This window comes from Dipteris shenzhenensis, chromosome 12 (genome assembly GCF_047967505.1).
Source record: "Dipteris shenzhenensis isolate YYH24624 ecotype China chromosome 12, Dip_SZ_1.0, whole genome shotgun sequence".
Lineage (NCBI taxonomy): Eukaryota > Viridiplantae > Streptophyta > Polypodiopsida > Gleicheniales > Dipteridaceae > Dipteris > Dipteris shenzhenensis.
In genome coordinates, this window is record NC_141607.1 from 45,814,915 (window position 1) to 45,833,353 (window position 18,439).

The window sequence follows — 18,439 nt, forward strand, 5'->3', positions numbered from 1 at the left end:
AATGAATTGAGCTCATAGCCCTTCATGATCTTTGACTCGACTATTGTATAACTTTAGGGTTGCATGTTTGATATCACCAGTGGTAAGAATCAAACAAGAGGTAGGGCAAGGTTTTAGAAATGCTAGAAGTCATATCTCTCCTTCAACTCTACCACTAATTCATTGATTTTGTTTCCCCATTATTAGATCATCTCTTTCTATCCTATGCTCAAATTTCACATAGTCTATATTTTTAAACCTAATAGTGCACAACGCTTGCAATCTAACCAATTGCAATAGGTTTCTAATTTTCCAAACATAATTCACAACGAAAGCTCCATGCATGAAACTTACTTAATTGTATAACACTAACCCAACAACACATAAGCTAACTCACCTCACAAGTCACATTTAAGCTTGAGCTAGCATATCCACCAGTACCTAGCGCCTACCCTAGACAAACTAAATGCAAGCCATCCATATACCACAGGAATATGAGGAGGAGGAGGGAATAAGAAAGGTTACCAAGAGGCCTATGACCCCAAATCAAACTACATCATGTGGAAAAACACCGTTGAGAGGAGATCACGAGGTGTTTAGTGTACCCTAAGAGTCTAATGTCGAAATTGAAACTAAGAGTAGAAGTTGAAATGTACTCTATGTGCTAGGAGTAATTCTTGCCATGTTTCATTGATGAGTAATCTAAGCTCTACAAAGATCCCATTGGGAATCCTGGCAATGCAATTGTTTATTTTATCTTTTGTTTGAGCTACTTTATATTAACCTTGTCCAAGGTTATAGGGGCTTTGCGACCTTGTTTGTTAGTGGTGCTGTAATTAATGAGAGTTAACGGTGTTGCAATTAAAGGGATTTGGGAATTAACGGGTTTCTAATTTTGAATATTTTAGTGAATGATGTTTTGCGGAGTTTTGTTGTGAATTGTTTCCTAGAAAATTGAAGGAACTCCTAGTGGGCACGCATACCAAAGGGACGTACTCGGATGGTAATTGTACATTCTAGATTTAGTGACGATTTTCCCTCGCTCGATGTTGACATTTTCAAAGGCTCCTTAAGGTATGGATTAAATACTTATGGTCTTAACACATGGGCTAGTTTGGATTAGGATGGAGTGATGAAGGGATAAGAGTCCTGGCGGCTACCGAGAGCTTATCCTCAGGTTGTCAGAGGAAGAGGGGCTAGAGAAATGAACTCGTTGGGCCTTGATGAGGAGATACAAGATGTAGGATTTGGAATTCCCTCATTAAACCCATTCTAAAGTGGGAATACAGTGGGATAAGCCAGGTTTGATGAAATAGTTTTTCAAGTTTAGGATGGGAGATCGAATTGGGTGTCATGTTCCGAAGTCTCAACAAATTACATCCTGATGGTTCCGTTGTTTGGTCAAGTCTTTGATGAACCATCTACTTAAGTCGTCGTTAGTGTCTGGTCATGACAACAGGGTTGTACAGGGTTGTAACAGGAGCTGCGTTGTACAGTGATACGATTCCTATTAATCTTTCGCTTTTGGATTTGTGATCTTGTTGAAAAGTTTAAAGTACAAATTGATTCATGAGTATTTTCATGGCCTCTTTGCAAACCTTAAATCATATATGAAACGTGTTGATTGTAAATGTTGGGACTAATTAATTTCTGGAAGTTTGTCTGTATACACGCGTGTGTTTTGTTGCGGGTTTGCGAGGGGTGTCAGGTCAAGTCACTTCAGATCTGGTCGGTCTGGTTGGGTTAGAGTGGTAGTGCATGTGATTTTCTGATGAAGAATTTGTGTGTCACTGTATATGGATTTTTAGGTAAAGTACCCATTTATGCAAGAATATAGGTGTTAATGTACAAAGTTGGCATGAATTTTAGGAAAAGTAGAGACCTAATGCTCTCGTAGTCTCACTTTCCACATAAGGTTTCCAAGTATGGCATTGTGCACACATTATTCCATTGGTTTCATGAAAGGCTTTAAGTGTGTTTTCAAGTACCTTGCCTGATAGTATACAAACGTGTTCCAAGTATTCATAATAATCATGCAGTCCAATGAATTTTGAACAAAAGTGTACACAAGGCTTGTGCCCAATATATTAACCTGCACAACTTTCAATAAATCTGTCATTTTTTTGCTTGTCGCTGACATCCTAGGAAACTGAAGGGCTTTTGGCTGACTTGGACACATTCTCATGTGGTGGCCACAAATATCTAGAATGATTGTGCCTGTAAGCCTAGTTTCAGCAGGAGATATGAACGTTCAACAAAAGGTGCTAGTTGTTGCACTTTCAAGTTTCATTCTTTAAAACTCTCTATATGGACTGTATGTATACAAAGGACGAAGGTACATGCAGATTGAACACCTTTTTCGTGAGCATCTTTCCATAACTCCTTTATACATAAATTTGAAAGTCAAACAATTCCTGTAGTCCAACGAGCACAAACAGGCAATTTTTCTCCCATGAGAAATCACATAATTAAATGCCCGCTTCACTTAGACTCGGCTTCATAGCCCTAATACAAAAGAATGGAAAGCCCCTTATGGCAATGATCAATCAATTAGGGAGTCTGCAACCTTTCTGAGCACTTTGTAGGCTTCCTTCAACCCTACACTAGTTCTTTCCACTGCCCAAATCTGAACCTCATCCTCATAATTACAAGATGTATTCACATCAATGCAGTGATGGATAGCTCCTTATTTTAGTTCATAGTAGCGGTTTGTTTTGGGATCATAATAGCAATCCATAATAGGATCATAAAGCAAGTCAAGTTCTTTGTCAGCATTCATTGCATTACTTGCAATACCTGGAAAACGTCAATAAATTTGCAACGAGGACTGAGACCTGTTAGCATTACTGAGAACATTTAACTATTTTCTTGCATCTTTGCAAAAAAAACTATTTCCATGCAATATGCAAGACGCGACAAACAAAGAACATAATACTGTGAAGAAATGTTAGGTTAAAATTTCCATTTTCACCTTTTCGTTCATTGTTATGGATGCTTGTATCTGTTTTTTCGCATGGGGCAGATTTTGCATCCAAAATAGTAGGGTTAGTCATGTCTGCTGAGGATCCAAAGCTTGTTTGTTGTGTACATGAGCCAAGCAGTTCTGAAAACTTATCGAATGAGTGTGAAGTGCTGTAGGAAGGTCAAAGCAAATCAAGGATGAGCATACATGCAGTTTTTAAAACAAAAAATGTTAAGGTCAATGGCTATTTTGCCTAATACAGCTGTAATAGTCTAGTGCTAGAGCGTTGGGAGAGCGGTCATGTGACTATTACCTCACACTCGTGGCTGGATTCCCATCTTGTGGCCTTGTACCATCGTCCTTGTTTGGTTTTATGTCCATGTGCTTGTTATTTGTGGTGATGACAGTAAGACTTGTGATACATCGACGCATACACATACCCATATATGACATGTTTTCTTTTTTTAAAGGGCCAGCCTTGATTAAGGGGTCAGTCAGACTCAATATACAGAAAGGGACGGGATTTCCTCCAACAGCACTGCTTGGCAGCTCAACGAAAGCTTTACACGGATACCAAAAGAGCACCACATGGTATTGCACTTGCCTGGGACAGATGAGGCAGCATCATTCAACAGGGTTCTAAACAGGCCCTTGATCTGATCCAACTCATGACAGTTATGTGTGGTTCTTGAAGGCAATCTGGTTTCTCGTCAGCCAGATGGAATGAGTAAAGCACCCCGCACCATAAGCCAGACTGGCGACAAGGTGGAGTTAAAAGTATGGGTGTCACTAAACATTGCATACTGAAATCTGATCTCACACTTACTCATAACGTGGATGCTACAATGGCTTGTTTGAGTAAGTCTCTTTGATATTACACATCACCATATCAGGTGGAAAACTGCTGATGGAGCAAGTAGACTAGGAGAGAGCAGCAGCAGTAGTGGTCGTGTGATGTGCAGGGTAGTTTATGAGCAAAGTTGTACTAGTGCGTGTATATAGATGCAGAGTATAAGATTGGTATAGATGTGTGCATGGGAACAAGACAAAGTTGAAAGAATCAATTCATATCCGTAAGAGTCATGAAATTATTTTTATTGAAACGAATCTTATAATTTTTTTGGAGTAATCTGACTCATTGAAGGTAGTACATGAATTGAAGCCATTCTAATGATAAAGACCTAAGCAACTAAATCTTATGTGACCAATGATGGCCATATGAATAGACTTACAAATTCTTTTCTTGGGTGAGGATAATATTTGAAATATGATTAATTACTCCATAGAAAAGTAAGCATGACTCTGGGATAGCAAAATATTATTATTATTATTATTATTATATTTTTATTTTTTTTTGGGGGGGGGGACTTGTTTAAATATTACAAAGTCTTCATAGCACATTTTGTAGCTCTCCTCACGATGATGTGTCGTTTGAGACTATTGGATATCCCTATGAAATCAACCAAAATAAGAACAAGTCTATTTGACGAAACATGAATTCCACTTGTGTTGATACTAGTACAAACTTTGGGGTAGAATCCCATGTTTAGCTATCAAGATTCAAGTAAAACTTTTGATGAAATCTAGTATGCTTGCCTTGGGGAATAGCTAAGTATTATGGGAAATTGCATATTCCAATGATAAAACCTATCATTAACAATGATGAAACTTAGGAGTTAATTCGTGATTGTAATCTCAGATACTTGTGGATTACTTGGAAATATGATGAATTCAAATTAGTAGTATGTTCTTCTAACACATTTTCACTAGACAAGGTACACATCCTAAGTTTAGAATTTCAAGTAGGCTGACCCAAAAGAAAACAAAAATAATACTACATAGTTAACCAAATAATTTGAGGTCGATACATTAAGGCGTATCTTTCTGTAAGGTATTAGCACAATTCATGGAATAAAGAATATTGGAGTTGATTGAAAAGACTGGCTAAGCCAATAAGTTTAAGCTGAATGCATACTAGAGAATCTGTCAAGGACATATGTCTCGTGTTGACCATTAGATTAGGAGAGGTATATCCCAGTGGGGAGAACTTGCTCAAACTTGTAATAAGCATACACCTATATTCCATAGTTTGGTTATGCTTGGATGAATCCAGGAACATATGTCTCATGTTGAACACTAGATTAGGAGAGGTATATCCCATTGGAGAAAACTTGCCCACTGTTCGAATATGCATACGGCTATATTCCATATTTTGGTTATGCTTATGTAGGAACTTTAATCTAAATTTCTATCATCCCTGGACTTTAAAGATATGGAAGCAAAGTGCTCAAGGAAGAGCAAGATTGAATCTAACATTGACATCCTCATACTAGTCTTCAAGAATTAAGATATAGGTGCTCAAGGAAGAGCAAGATTGGATCTAAGTGGAGTCCTCATATGAGTGTAGGTGCATTTGAAGACACCCATAGATTATTATGAGTTTGGAGAGCATCATATGCTATCACCATGAAGCTCAATTAGGCATTACTCTTATGATCATGTTTGGTGATATGGCTTGTCAAATTAGAATTCTCTCATGTTATTAGAATTCATTTACTTCTTTTCTCTATGAGCAAGAAGAAAGAAATATGTTGATTATTGTAGATGAGCTGAGAAATCATTTGGAAGACCTAACAGTTATTCTACATGGGAATGTAAAATTTCGATACATAGGGTATTCTGATCACAGCTAGAGCCTTGAGTTAAATCAGAACAACTTCTATGGAGGACTTTGAAATGAAGCTCAGAGTTAATGTGTTGTAGACTATGTGTTTTGTAGATCCATACGAAGTGAGAATTGCCACGAAGATGAGGGCTCCAGCATATATATATATGTGTGTGTGTGTGTAGAGAGAGAGAGAGATGAATCAAGGAACATGCCCAAAATCATTCTCTAAAAACACAACAAATAGTGCAGCTTCAATCTCATGATAGTCACTCATAAGATTGAAAACCATAAACTCCATCATGCATAGCAGAGACTAGCAACCATGACATCACCACCACTGACATCATCAACACCCCCAATAATGGGTGTAGACCATAGTATAAACATATGCTCTCACACATGCAAATCCACACACCCACACATACTTGAGCATCCATTATACAAAGGTCTTCATACTAAGTTTCTGTCGGCATGCCGGAGGTGAAGGGTAGGTGTAGCTATGACAAAGGCTAGCACTAAAGGAGAAGGCTAATAAAAAAGTAGTCCACATTCTCTTCATTCAAGCTACAACATCTTGTGAAGACTATACGCTTTCATTTTAGTCTCTCTCAGACGTGCATCTAAGAAAAACAAATGCTTAGAACATCTAGTTGATAGAGCAATGCACCACTAAGATAGAAAGAATTTATTGCAATATCAACAAGCCGCAATATGGACGAGAACTTCACAAGGTGCAATTTGCATGTCTGCTAATACCGCCGAAGCATTATCTAGATGAATCCAGGAACATGCCCAAACTCATCCTCTAAAAACACAACACATAGTGCAGTTTCAATCTCATGATAGTCACTTACATTCCCACAGACATCGTCATTTATGGAGACATTAATATCGTTTTTTTAAGGGGGGGGGAGGGAGTATGTTACATCCTTGGCTAAATCCTTGGCTAACTAGTAGCTAGTCCTAGGCTATTAGCTTAGGGTGGAATGCAAGCCTCCTAGGACTAACAATAAAGGGAACCATCTAGAATGAATGTCCAAGCGGTAAAAGCATTTTGGCTATATTTAGCCCTGAATGGCCTAAGCTAGACATTGGCATGAAGGCTTTGGACAAGGGGCATTCATTGATCAACACCTCAATTATGAATCTATTGGCAAGCTAGCTTGATACCTCCCTTCTACCATCCGTGGTATAGGATGTAAATGTCTATTGAGAGTGAGATCGTGGACCTTACCCATGACCTCTATTTGCTCGGGGGTGAGATGGAAGAGCTCTATGATCGAGTGGCTTTAAAATGGTGCATCATGTGCTTTCTTCCAAGTCTTTGGTTCGGTGAAGATGATCATGGGCAACTAACCTAGATCAAGAGTTGTCTCATGAGAAGGTCTAGCTTCCATCACAATGTGGTACCAACAACTCTTGCCAATTTGTTCTCAAGCTTGTCAAGAACGGAGGCAAAGCATAGACTCAACTTGATGAGGCCCAAGATGGTGGCTGCTGGCTCTAGGTAACTTATAGAAAGCATAGCGGTGAACCGAGGCAGTAATACTCATTCAATAAAGATAGTTATATTAGCTAAATACCAAGGATTGGGGAACAACCCCTCCAAGTCTAAGGAATAAAATATAGTAGTCTAGAGTAAGTGGATCAAAGAGATGCTAGAACAAAAATGGAATGTCCTACAAATCTTCTAGATGAAGTATCCATGAAAATTTAAATTCTCCACAAGGCCTGCATGCATCTCAAACTCTCCATCTCTATGTGATAATGCCACATGGCATTTCTCTCTCCTCAAAGCAGCTTACAGTCCCCTCCCATAGCTCTCAGCCCCCGTCCGCTCCACTACTCTCTTTCCAACAGCCTCTCCTCACTTAGCCCCTCCTCCCTGTTAGAACAAATTGATTATGGGCTTAGCATATGGTCTAGACATTATTGATTGTAGGACAATGTGTGAAGTTGTGTAAGCACTTCAGTAGGTGAGTCTAGTGACTTGGCAGTTAGGTATGTCAGGTTAGTGTGATGTGTGGATTTGGAGTGATCATAGGAGGTAATTGATTGAGCTAATCATGGAGATGATTGTGGATCTGGGATCTACCAACATGGAGGCAGTTGCCTATATATGTAACCACTCATGAATAAGTGTTGGAATATGAAGCCAAAGTGAGTCAAATTTGAGTGTGCTAGGTGTCTAGGGGGCGTTTTATAGTCTAGTGAGTCCTAGACATGCCACGTGTCATATTGGGAGTTATCCCATATACACTATGGCTTTCTAGAGTCTAGTGTCACTTTATATAGTGTTGTACTTGTTTATATTAGTCAACATCAAGCTATCAATACATTGTGAGTATTTTGGTTATTGCTTTGTACTTGTACTTTCTTTCCTTTCCATTTTGCCTTTCATGATGCTTTCCATTTTTCCATTCCGTTCCTAGCTAGCTACCATGTCTCTTCATATGGTATTAGAGCTAGCTTTCCTCAAGGAATGAGGAGGCCTTGAAGTCCATCTCAGACCTATGGAGAGGCTAGCTCCTTCCACTCTAGTTCCACTCTCCTCCTCTCCTTCCTTGAAGCACTCCCTCTTCCTCCTTTGCCTCTCCACCATGAGCTCCTCTCCTCCTACCCAAGCCTCACCATCGACTGCTCTTTAGCCTTAGCATCAGCGTACATAGCCCGTACCTGCCGTACATCAGCACGTACAGCCTGCCCGCCTGCAATCCATGCTGTCCACGCTGATGCTGCTGCTGTGCCGTACAACAGGGCCGTACAAACTGCCCGTACATCTGCTGCTCCAGCCTGCTGAGTGCCTGTACAACCTGCCCGTACACCTGTCGCTCCAAGCTCGGGATTGCTGCCAAGACCTACCCGTACACCCACGCTGCTTCTAGCTGCCCACGCAGCTTCTTTTGCTGCCCACGTAGCTATACTCTCTGCCCGCCATCTAGCTGCCCACGCTGCTTCTAGCTGCCCACGCAGCTCCTCCTGCTGCCCACGTTTCTCCTGTTGCCCACGAAGCTCTATCTTCTCGCCATTCGAGCTGCCACATTGCACACCTCATCCGCCTTCTATAACGGTGTGTAGACTCCACACTAATTTACATCAAGAAGATAAAGAAAAATGATCTTGATGTGAGGTACACCGTACGGTTACTTCCCAGCTTCTCCAATTACTTCTCTGATTGCCCGTGGTGCTAGGCTTGCACATTGAGTGACTCTACTAGTCCTTGTGGCACATCCGGCCTCTACATCGACTTTTAGGTGACTCTCCATCTTCTATCTTGAGAGTCATGCCATGACTGCTCCATGTAGCTACCCCTGGGACTTCACCGACACATATTTTGGAGCATCCAATACATATGGCTCCCATAGTACATCCCCTCCTAGCTCCAAAGACTAATGAGGAACATGGAGCCAAGGAGGACTATCCAAGGCAGAGTACCTTTATTGACTCAACACACATGATTTATTGCATTCATTTTTTGGAAACAACCCCAGGGTAGAGTACCCAAAATACATCAAGCTGTAGGAATATTAAAAATAGATATCTTAGGAGTAAGAGATGTCCTCCAAGTAGCCACTGCACATATGTGTACATCCTTGCGAGTCGATGACAATGTCGATGAAGCACTAGGCATATAGGTCTATTTGTTTATCAGGTCTGGCTTGTGAGTTCTAGGATATTGGTGCATTGGTCTCCTCTGAGTTGGTCATGCATCCATGCATGATGAGCCTCTGAGCCATGCTAGATGAGATTTCTATGTTATGCTCACGAGCCTCTAAGCCATGCTCACTTGCCTCTGAGATTGTGTGGGAACCATGTCTAGTTCTAGACCGGCATGCACAGTTTTGATGACCGTCATTGTCATGTTCCGTTCTTGGTTCCATTCCAGTAGTCTCTCACCTTGCCTTCATGGGGGGGTGTTGGAATATGAAGCCAAAGTGAGTCAAATTTGAGTGTACTAGGTGTCTAGGGGGTGTTTTATAGTCTAGTGTCACACTATATAGTGTTGTACTTGTCTATTGTCTATTATATTAGTCAACATCAAGCTATCAATACATTGTGAGTATTTTGGTTATTGCCTTGCACTTGTACTTTCTTTCCTTTCCATTTTGCCTTTCATTATGCTTTCCATATTTCCATTCCATTCCTAGCTAGCTACCATGTCTCTTTAATAAAGACTTGTTGATTGTGATTCATCATTTGCCTCATTGTCCACAATGTTCCAACATGTGGTATCAGAGCCTCTAGCCACCTCTAGCCACGCCTACCTAGCCTATGCCACATGTCCACCTTCCTCATTGCAAACATGAGCTTCCTCTTTCTTTTCTCTTCTATCTCGACCTTGTAGGAGCGAATTCTCCACATCCATTTTGATCTCATTTGAGAAGTTAATTGTGAAGCAGAGTTTGCTGTCAGCTGCAGCATCGGTATGAATAGCTTCAGCAAGACATCATAGTAAGCCATCGGTGTTGTTGCAGAGATTGCTGGCACAATCAATGATCCGTGGAAATCTCGCTCAGATGAAGTTCTTGTTGTAAACTATCTGCAAGGTGTGACTACGTAGTGTTTAGAATTTCCGATTCCAAACTTTCACTCCCTTCAATCGGCCAGCTTTCCACTTATCCACCCCTTCGTGGGAGCTTTTCTGAGTCGCTTCTAGCTTTCCTAGTGCACGTCTCGTCAGCTTTGCATTAGCTGTGAATCGGTTTATTCACGTCTCTATATCATTCTATAGGAGCTCCCGCAAGTTTGCAGTGCTTATAAGAGGCAATTTGCAACAACAGGGCGTCCATAATTTGGTTCAAACTCCTCTCGATCACGATGGGTTGCATGTCAGACACCTCCCAACTGATGAAGCTACGCTCTGGCTTTGCTAAGAGGCCTAGCATTTCCAAACCTGGAGCTTGTTGCGAGTATATGAACTTGCTGGAGGCTACTCTTTTCATAGCATACTTCACTAAGAAAGGAGCAGTAAAACAAAGGAGCTGTACCAACAATGATATGCTTGTGCTCTCGGAAACTATGAAGACCAAAAAGAAAGAACCAGACCAAGATGCTGCAAATACCTCTACCAATGAGGAATCGACTGAGGAGACTTTCATCTAGGAGGGCATTGGCCCTAAACTCTTAGATTAGGATTGTGTGATTGAGTCAATAAGGTGCTTTGCCATGGATAGTCCATCCTAAAATGATATGTTTTTCCTTTAAGTCAATTGAGTGTGCTTGTTGTCCATGTACTTGGTAGTTCTAGAGACACCACCCATTGTAAACCAAGAATCCTAGGAGTGAGTCACAGGTTGGGGCCATGAGTACTGCCACATGATGGTGGGCAAGCCTTGGAGGATCCCATGTACTTCTATCGAGGGTGAGGTCATCAATTTGTGGGGGGGTGTTAGAACAAATTGATTATGGGCTTAGCATATGGTCTAGACATTATTGATTGTAGGACAATGTGTGAAGCTGTGTGAGCACCTTAGTAGGTGAGTCTAGTGACTTGGCAGTTAGGTATGTCAGGTTGATGTGATGTGTGGATTTGGAGTGATCATAGGAGGTAACTGATTGAGCTAATTATGGAGATGATTGTGGATCTGGGATCTACCAACATGGAGGCAGTTGCCTATATATGTAACCACTCATGAATAAAGACTTGTTCATTGTGATTCATCATTTGCCTCATTGTCCACAATGTTCCAACACTCCCTTAGTCCCTCACAGCCACTCCACTCTCCCTCACACCCCCTTTCTTGCAGCTTGTAGAGGCACACAATGAAAGTTTCCTATTCTGGTCTCCCCCACCTGGAGTTGGGCTGAACCGCCAGCCAAACCCTAGGGTTAGTCTCAGCTAGGGTGTGCACTCAGACACCATGGCTAATATGGAGCTCCTTGAAATCCCCTTTCCCTGCTTGTAACTTTGACTCCAACTAGGAAGATCCTATACTCTATACTTGCTACCTCAACACCCTCTCACTATGCAAGGACATACCAACGAGGGGGCATTAACCAGCCCATTGTTGGTCCCCAAGAGCGAAATTTCTATCTCCAGCAAGAAGTACGAGGGCTAACGTTGCAGATGGCAGCTATGGTAGCCCGAATCTAGGTCCTTGAAGGGCCCGTGAAGCAAACAATAATCGATGAGGTAATACAGACCTGCAAGAGGATCTTCTTTTTTGACACAAAAAATGCAAACATTCAAGAGGAAATGATTGTAAAGGTGGATACATAGGCAAATAAAATTGACATTCAGGTTGAGATCAAGGAGCACGAGCATGAGGCCAAACACAACAATGCGCTAAAGATCAAGATAGGAGGCCTTCCTAAAGTCTGGTTTGATGATGAGGATAAATACAAGGAGACTCTAGCACACATCAAAGCATCCACCCCTAACATTGAATGGCCGGAAGAAACATGCTATAATTATATTCAGCACATGAGATAAAAGAATCAAGCTTCTTCGCCAATCTCACAACCTGAAAGATACCAAGATATGGATAGCCAAAGAACTCGCATGAGCTCAACTGAACCAAAAGGCAACAGAATTAGCCAAGGTCAAGGATGTTAGGAAGGATGGAAAATGGGCAGTATATCGTGAGGGCATGGCACTCATCAAGGAGTTCAAATCCAAACAAACCAAAAGACCATCAGTCTTAAGCTGATGTAGGACCATTTTATTGTCCTCATTTTCATATTACATTGTAGGTATCTTAATAAAATTTGGAGTTGCTTTATGAAAAACCAGGAACAGGAAGAGAGAGATAGGCAATCACATGATGGAGACGGGATGAGGCACATACACTAGATTGAGATTTAGTTATCATAAGCAAGTACAAGAGCCTCATTTATAGGCTGGGCAGCCTTATCTTCTCACACACCTAACACACCAACCACTAGGAGGTGGCATTAATGCCTGACCTACTAGGTACATTCACACTTGACTTCATGTTCTAACACCCCCCCATGAAGGAAAGGTGAGAGAATAGAGGAGAGAAGGCACACCCATGACAACATTTAACTATTAGCCTATGCAATCTCAGAGCAAGTGTGCATGGCTCAGAGGCTAGTGAGCATGGTATAACAGCCTTAGAGGCTCATCTAGCATGGCTTAGAGGCCCAACATGCATGGATGCAAAAGACTAAGAGCATGGCTCAGAGGGTGGAGAGCATGGCACAATAGGCTCATAGGCTCTACCAAGCATGGCTTAGAGGATCAACAATGGAGAACTCATCAATGGAAGGACTCCTTCCAATACATCCCCCCATGGCTTCATAACATGAAGTGGTAGGAAGCCACACACAAATAAACAGGAAAACTAATACATCTTTGTAGGAGGACTATCCAAGGCAGAGAACCTTTTTTGACTCAATGACACTCAATAACACTTCATTACATTCATTTTGGGGGACAACCCGGGCAGAGGACCCAAATACATAAAGTAAATAAAGTAATAGAAAATGTAGATCTCTCGAAATGAGAGATGTCCTCCTCCGCACAGCTGCTGCATGCCGATGTATGCACATCTTGAAGTCGAATGTCGGTGAAGCACTCGAACTGAATGCCCTCAAAGAATGAGTCGATGAAGCCCATAGGAGCAACTACATGAGGCAATCACAGCATGACTCTCAAAATGAGGGGCTGGAAGTTACCAGTGTCGAACAACGCAGCTCAAAATGGAGAAATTTTGCTTAATGCAGCAAAATCCCCAAACGATTGTACAAATCAGTGAAGGATCTGAGCAAATCTGATGCTAGAAGAAGTCCATAAGAGGGTATCAAAAGATGTTTGTGCAGAGAATCAATCAAGAAGCCATAGCCATGGCCAAGAACGAAGCAATCCCTCAAATCCTTATACACAACAATTCTCTCTAGATTGAAGTTTTTACATCACTGTTCAACTACCCAAAATGTATTGCGAAGATCCCCAGCTGAATTGAGAACCCACGAATATACTCTCGAAATTGCTACACCTCGCTTCTCTTCATCTATTTGCTTTGTCACTGCCGCTCCAGCGCAATAAGGCAATGCAGCAGAAATTCTTCATCTCCAAAGTTTTGTTCTTGCAAATTTGGGTAGATTGCGATGGCAATATTGTTCGTCTTGGTGCTCCACACCATTTCTGGCCAAGTGCGTTGAATCAAGTTACAACGAACTTGGAGCGTGAATGGGTCGAAGGTCACCACCAAATATGTCTAGACAAAGCCCATGTGTTGCATCAGCCAAATCGTCAAGACTTATGAATTGGCTTGCGCTTGTACAAGTGGATTCCTGCATTGTCCAATCCAACTCAAAACGTTCCAAGAAATAAGCGAATCACAAATCTGCTCAATACCTTCAGATGATAGCAGCTTCACAAATGGGATTTCTATCATACGATTCTTCATGCGAGATTCTAGACTTCTCTTTGTGCAAGAAATCAAGCATACATCCAAGCCTTCGTTATCAACACAGAGCCAATTTTCTGCATGTAGAAACTCAAGTACAGGGGCACGATTCGATTCTAATTTGCCAGCACAAAGAGTATCGCCTTGATATTGAACATCAGCAAGAGCAGTGATTTCACCAAAGGTATCTTCAGAAGAACTGAACAGGGCAGCAGAAGATGCGCAAGGCCTTACACAGGTTCTTGCAGACTAGTGTAACGAAACGTTAGGAGTAGCTTGGTAGCCTTCAGCTATAGATCAGCAAATGGGCTACAAGAAGTCGATGATGAAATCTAGAAACCCTCCATGAGAAGTAGACGACAGGCTGAATGAACCAGCTCTGATACCACATGAAAAACCAGGAACAGGACGAGAGAGATAGGCAATCACATGATGGAGACGGGATGAGGCACATACACTAGATTGAGATTCAGTTATCATAAGCAAGTACAAGAGCCTCATTTATAGGCTGGGCAGCCTTATCTTCTCACACCCCTAACACACCAACCACTAGGAGGTGGCATTAATGCCTCACCTACTAGGTACATTCACCCTTGACTTCATGTTCTAACACTTTATGCACTCCTTGGGAGATGCCTTGTGCCCTCCCTTAACGGATGTATTAGCTGGGTTTTATGCTGTCCCATAGACCTCTTGGTCTCCCATGGACATGGATAGACTTTCTTTCTTTCTCAAGCTCCACTCCCCAAAATTTCTGAAACCATAAGACCATAGACTTACAAAATGTTCACTTTTTCTCTTTTCAAAAGCAATCAAGCCAGCTAGAAGAAGATAAACATGCTTCAAACTACTAAGAGGACAATATATCAAAAATTGTAAAATTCAATCAGCTCTAAACTTCTTTGCTTTACAATTTCAAATATACAATTTCAAAGAAGTCCATGGGAGACCTCTTGGTCCATGGCCTCTTGGTCTCCCATGGACATGAATAGACTTTCTTTCTTTCTCAAGCTCCACTTCCCAAAATTTCTGAAACCATAAGACCATAGACTTACACAATGTTCACTTTTCCTCTTTTCAAAAGCAATCAAGCCAGCTAGAAGAAAATAAACATGCTTCAAACTACTAAGAGGACAATATATCAAAAATTGTAAAATTCAATCAGCTCTAACCTTCTTTGCTTTACAATTTCAAATATGCAGTTATGAAAAGCTACAGAAATTTACCAATCAGGAATTGATCTTTCCTTTTCTGCTGTGGCAGCGAGAGTATTAGCTAAATCGGTTGCTGTTTGATTGGGTGATGCATGCTGCTTTTTAAGAGTATCAGATGCAGTTGTTGAAGCTTCGATAAGATCATTCTGCTTCATAGAGACTAATGATATATTTAGGTACAGGTTTGGGGTACACACAGGCCGCAAATAAAAAGGAAAGATGCTGCATTGTTGCAGTGGCGGCAGTAATATTAGCGATGCAAGACACGACTGAAACTTAAGGTTTTGGACTTATCAAACAATACAGACTATACTTGCCTCTTCATGCACAATCCAGAGTTCTTCTGTGCAGCCCAAAGGCCCATCCTCCTCAAGCTTATTTCCTGCCAAAGTTGAAGAAATACCTCTTTCAATCTCTTTTCAAAATCTGTGCCATAATGTGAAAGTGCAATTCCTTGAACTACTTAGTCTTAGAAATGCCATTTCAGGAATCTCAGAAGGAAATCCTGCCCACTGAATGGGCACATAGAAGGGAAACAGAAAACTATAAAAATCTGGAATTTTCCAAGCTTACACATTCCAATGCACTTTTACAAAACCAGAGTACTGAATATGTTTCAAAAGATAAAGAGGTTGGTATATGCCTTGAGATGATAAATCTAATAGCTTTTCTGATACGAAACGGCTTTCACATGGCCTTTCAATGTCTTTCTTGGGTATACTAACAATAGCTTGGACTGACGAATGGCTGGGGGCCCAGCTTTCTATTTCTCCAAGTTCCTGATCGAAGCTGGAAATTGTATGTGTGTCCAATGTGCTCCTCTCATTGAAGCCGCAAGGCATAACATCTCCCTTTCCATTGAAGATGTCTTCGCTATCTGAAACACACCCGTTTCCAGAAGGCCCACATTTGGTTTCCTTGAAGGTGTCAAAAGGAACACAACCATTTTCAAAACAATCTGGTGAAGCACTAGCAGTATCAAACAATGACAGCCCATCATGAAAATCTTGATTGAAAGGAAAGCTGTCAAGTCCTCCATTTGAATTATTTTCCCATCCAGAAGGTGGGCTTCCAGGTGGAGACTCATTGATTAGAGGTGCTTTTTTCTCCTTGCATTTGGTTTCCAATGGGTTTTCTTTTTGTGAGTGCCTCATCATCAGGTGATGCCGCTTCCAGCTTTTTTCTTCTTTTATCCTGTTTAGCCTTTGAAGTTTTTGACCCTGTTTACTAAGCAGATTTGGACACTTTTCCATGGCCATGAAATTTGTTTCCAAATTTTCTGTGTGTGGCTCCTCTTGAACAGGAAAACTAACACTATCCCATAAAGGAGCCATAAAGCTAGCAGCTTTTTCATCTATCTTCTTCATTTCTATCTGTTTTCCAGCAGGACCTGAACCTGTTCTAGTTGGGTAATGAACAGGTTCAGAACCTTTAAACTCGCCAGTCTTGAGGCATGGCTCCCCTAAGGATCTGAGACCCGGTACCTGCTTTTGATCGTTTGCCAAACTCAGGTTTGCATCATGAGGAAGGTTTGTGTTTATTTGAACTGTGGACAGAGGTAAAGGCATTCTTGACCCAAAAGCCACATGTACGTGTTGGTCTGTTTTACTTTGATGCATTTTCTGCACACTAAGAACTGGAGCAGATGCAATCTCTCGCCTTCCTGACAGAAGAAAATAAAGAAAAAATACTTCAGACGAATTTCATTATTAACATCACGAGTGTAGGCATCTAAAGTGGAAGCTCCATGTCTGAAGGGGGAAATTAACGTCAGGATTGTGTGATAAGGAGACACTGTGCACAGTTAGTTGGCAAACATTGGCACACCATGGTCCTCTTTATGCTTAAAATTCTGAACTTAGTACAGTTTATTCTCTCACATCAGTTTTAGCTTTGATTTCCTTCTATGACAGCCCCTTCTGTAGCTGAAACATGCTAAATGTTAAGATGCAGTAGCAATTGTTTATCTGGTACCTTCTAGGCCTGAAACTGTGCCCACAATGTTTTGCAACTTTTCCATATCAATAACCTGAATCAATGCTTCAACACCAGATCCATACAGGTGTTCAGGAGGAAGCCATTCTTCATTGCTCTTGGCTTCAGCAAGTGAGAGAGCTAGAGAGCTCCTCATCGTAAAAATCTTTCTCAGCTTGCATACTGGACCTATCACTATTACATCAATTGATCTGTAATAAAGGGATAATGAAGCCTTAAAATCTAACTTATTTCTTATGGTCTTATCTTTTACAGTGAGTAAGAAGCATATCAATGTCCTATTCAAAGGCACATGTTCTCACCGAAAAGTAATTACCCGGAAACAGCTGCGAAACAGATCAGCAACATGTAAAGATAGACTAAGCCAAGTGTTCCGCATTACCTGCATAAAAAAGGTTTGCCTTTATCAGAGCTACTAAGCATAATTTGATCTTATTCTCAAAGACTCAATTCACCAATCTTTTTATAGTTTTACTAATATTTTTGTGAATGAGTTGCCTTTCAAATATCAAACAAACACAGACGTACGAAAGAATTGTAAAACATTAAATTTATACAGTTTTTGAATCCAGATGTGTAGACTGAAAGATCTCCATTTGTTACCTTATCACACGACCACCTGTCGACAGGCGTTGACCACATGACGACATCTGTTGACCACATGTTGACCATGTGTCAACACAAGTTAGCCACGCGATCACACGGGTTCATCAGGAGTACTGTCCGAGGCTGTCAACCATAGGTCGACACATGTTAACCACAGGTGAACACATGTTAACCACAGGTGAACACAGGTCAACCACAGGTCGACACAGGTCAACCAGGAGTACCGTGTCCAAAGTGATCTCATCAAGAGCTTAGCACATGGAGCAGTCAGGAGTATTTATATTACACAGTGGTTCAGTGATACAGTGGTGCAGTGGTGCGGTGAACCAGCTCACCTGCACATGGAGAATTTACACCATCGGGCTGGCGAGTCAGGGAGTCAGAAAGTCGCCGAAGCCATCAAGAGGTGCGGTGAACCAGCTCACCTGCACATGGAGAATTTACACCATCAGGCTGGCGAGTCAGGGAGTCAGGAAGTCGCCGAAGCCATCAAGAGAGCCAGCGGCGCAACGGCTATCCTCAACAGCTAAGGAGATAAGAGGATGACCAATGGGAAGAAAGAGGGGAATTCTCAGCGAAGAAGGGACCCTCCAAGGCGGGGGATGAGGATGAAGGAGAAGGGAGAGAGAAGAGGAGGCATTCG

The 18,439-nt window shown here is 41.5% G+C and overlaps 1 protein-coding gene across 1 annotated transcript in view; it reads right to left on the bottom strand.

Annotated features, from left to right (window-relative positions):
• Positions 1-2,446: 2,446 nt before the first annotated feature.
• The window catches only part of LOC147896292 (uncharacterized), an 83,674-nt gene continuing 67,681 nt past the window's right edge, over positions 2,447-18,439 (bottom strand). Inside the window, exons 6-14 of the mRNA XM_087382259.1 lie at positions 17,493-17,572; positions 17,170-17,381; positions 15,794-16,858; positions 15,513-15,577; positions 15,208-15,341; positions 8,230-8,643; positions 3,255-3,545; positions 2,951-3,111; positions 2,447-2,775 (exon numbers count right to left, since the gene is read on the bottom strand). Coding sequence (XP_087238385.1) covers positions 2,666-2,775; positions 2,951-3,111; positions 3,255-3,545; positions 8,230-8,643; positions 15,208-15,341; positions 15,513-15,577; positions 15,794-16,858; positions 17,170-17,381; positions 17,493-17,572 — 2,532 coding nt within the window. The 3' untranslated portion in view covers positions 2,447-2,665. The remainder of the gene's footprint in view (positions 2,776-2,950; positions 3,112-3,254; positions 3,546-8,229; positions 8,644-15,207; positions 15,342-15,512; positions 15,578-15,793; positions 16,859-17,169; positions 17,382-17,492; positions 17,573-18,439) is intronic.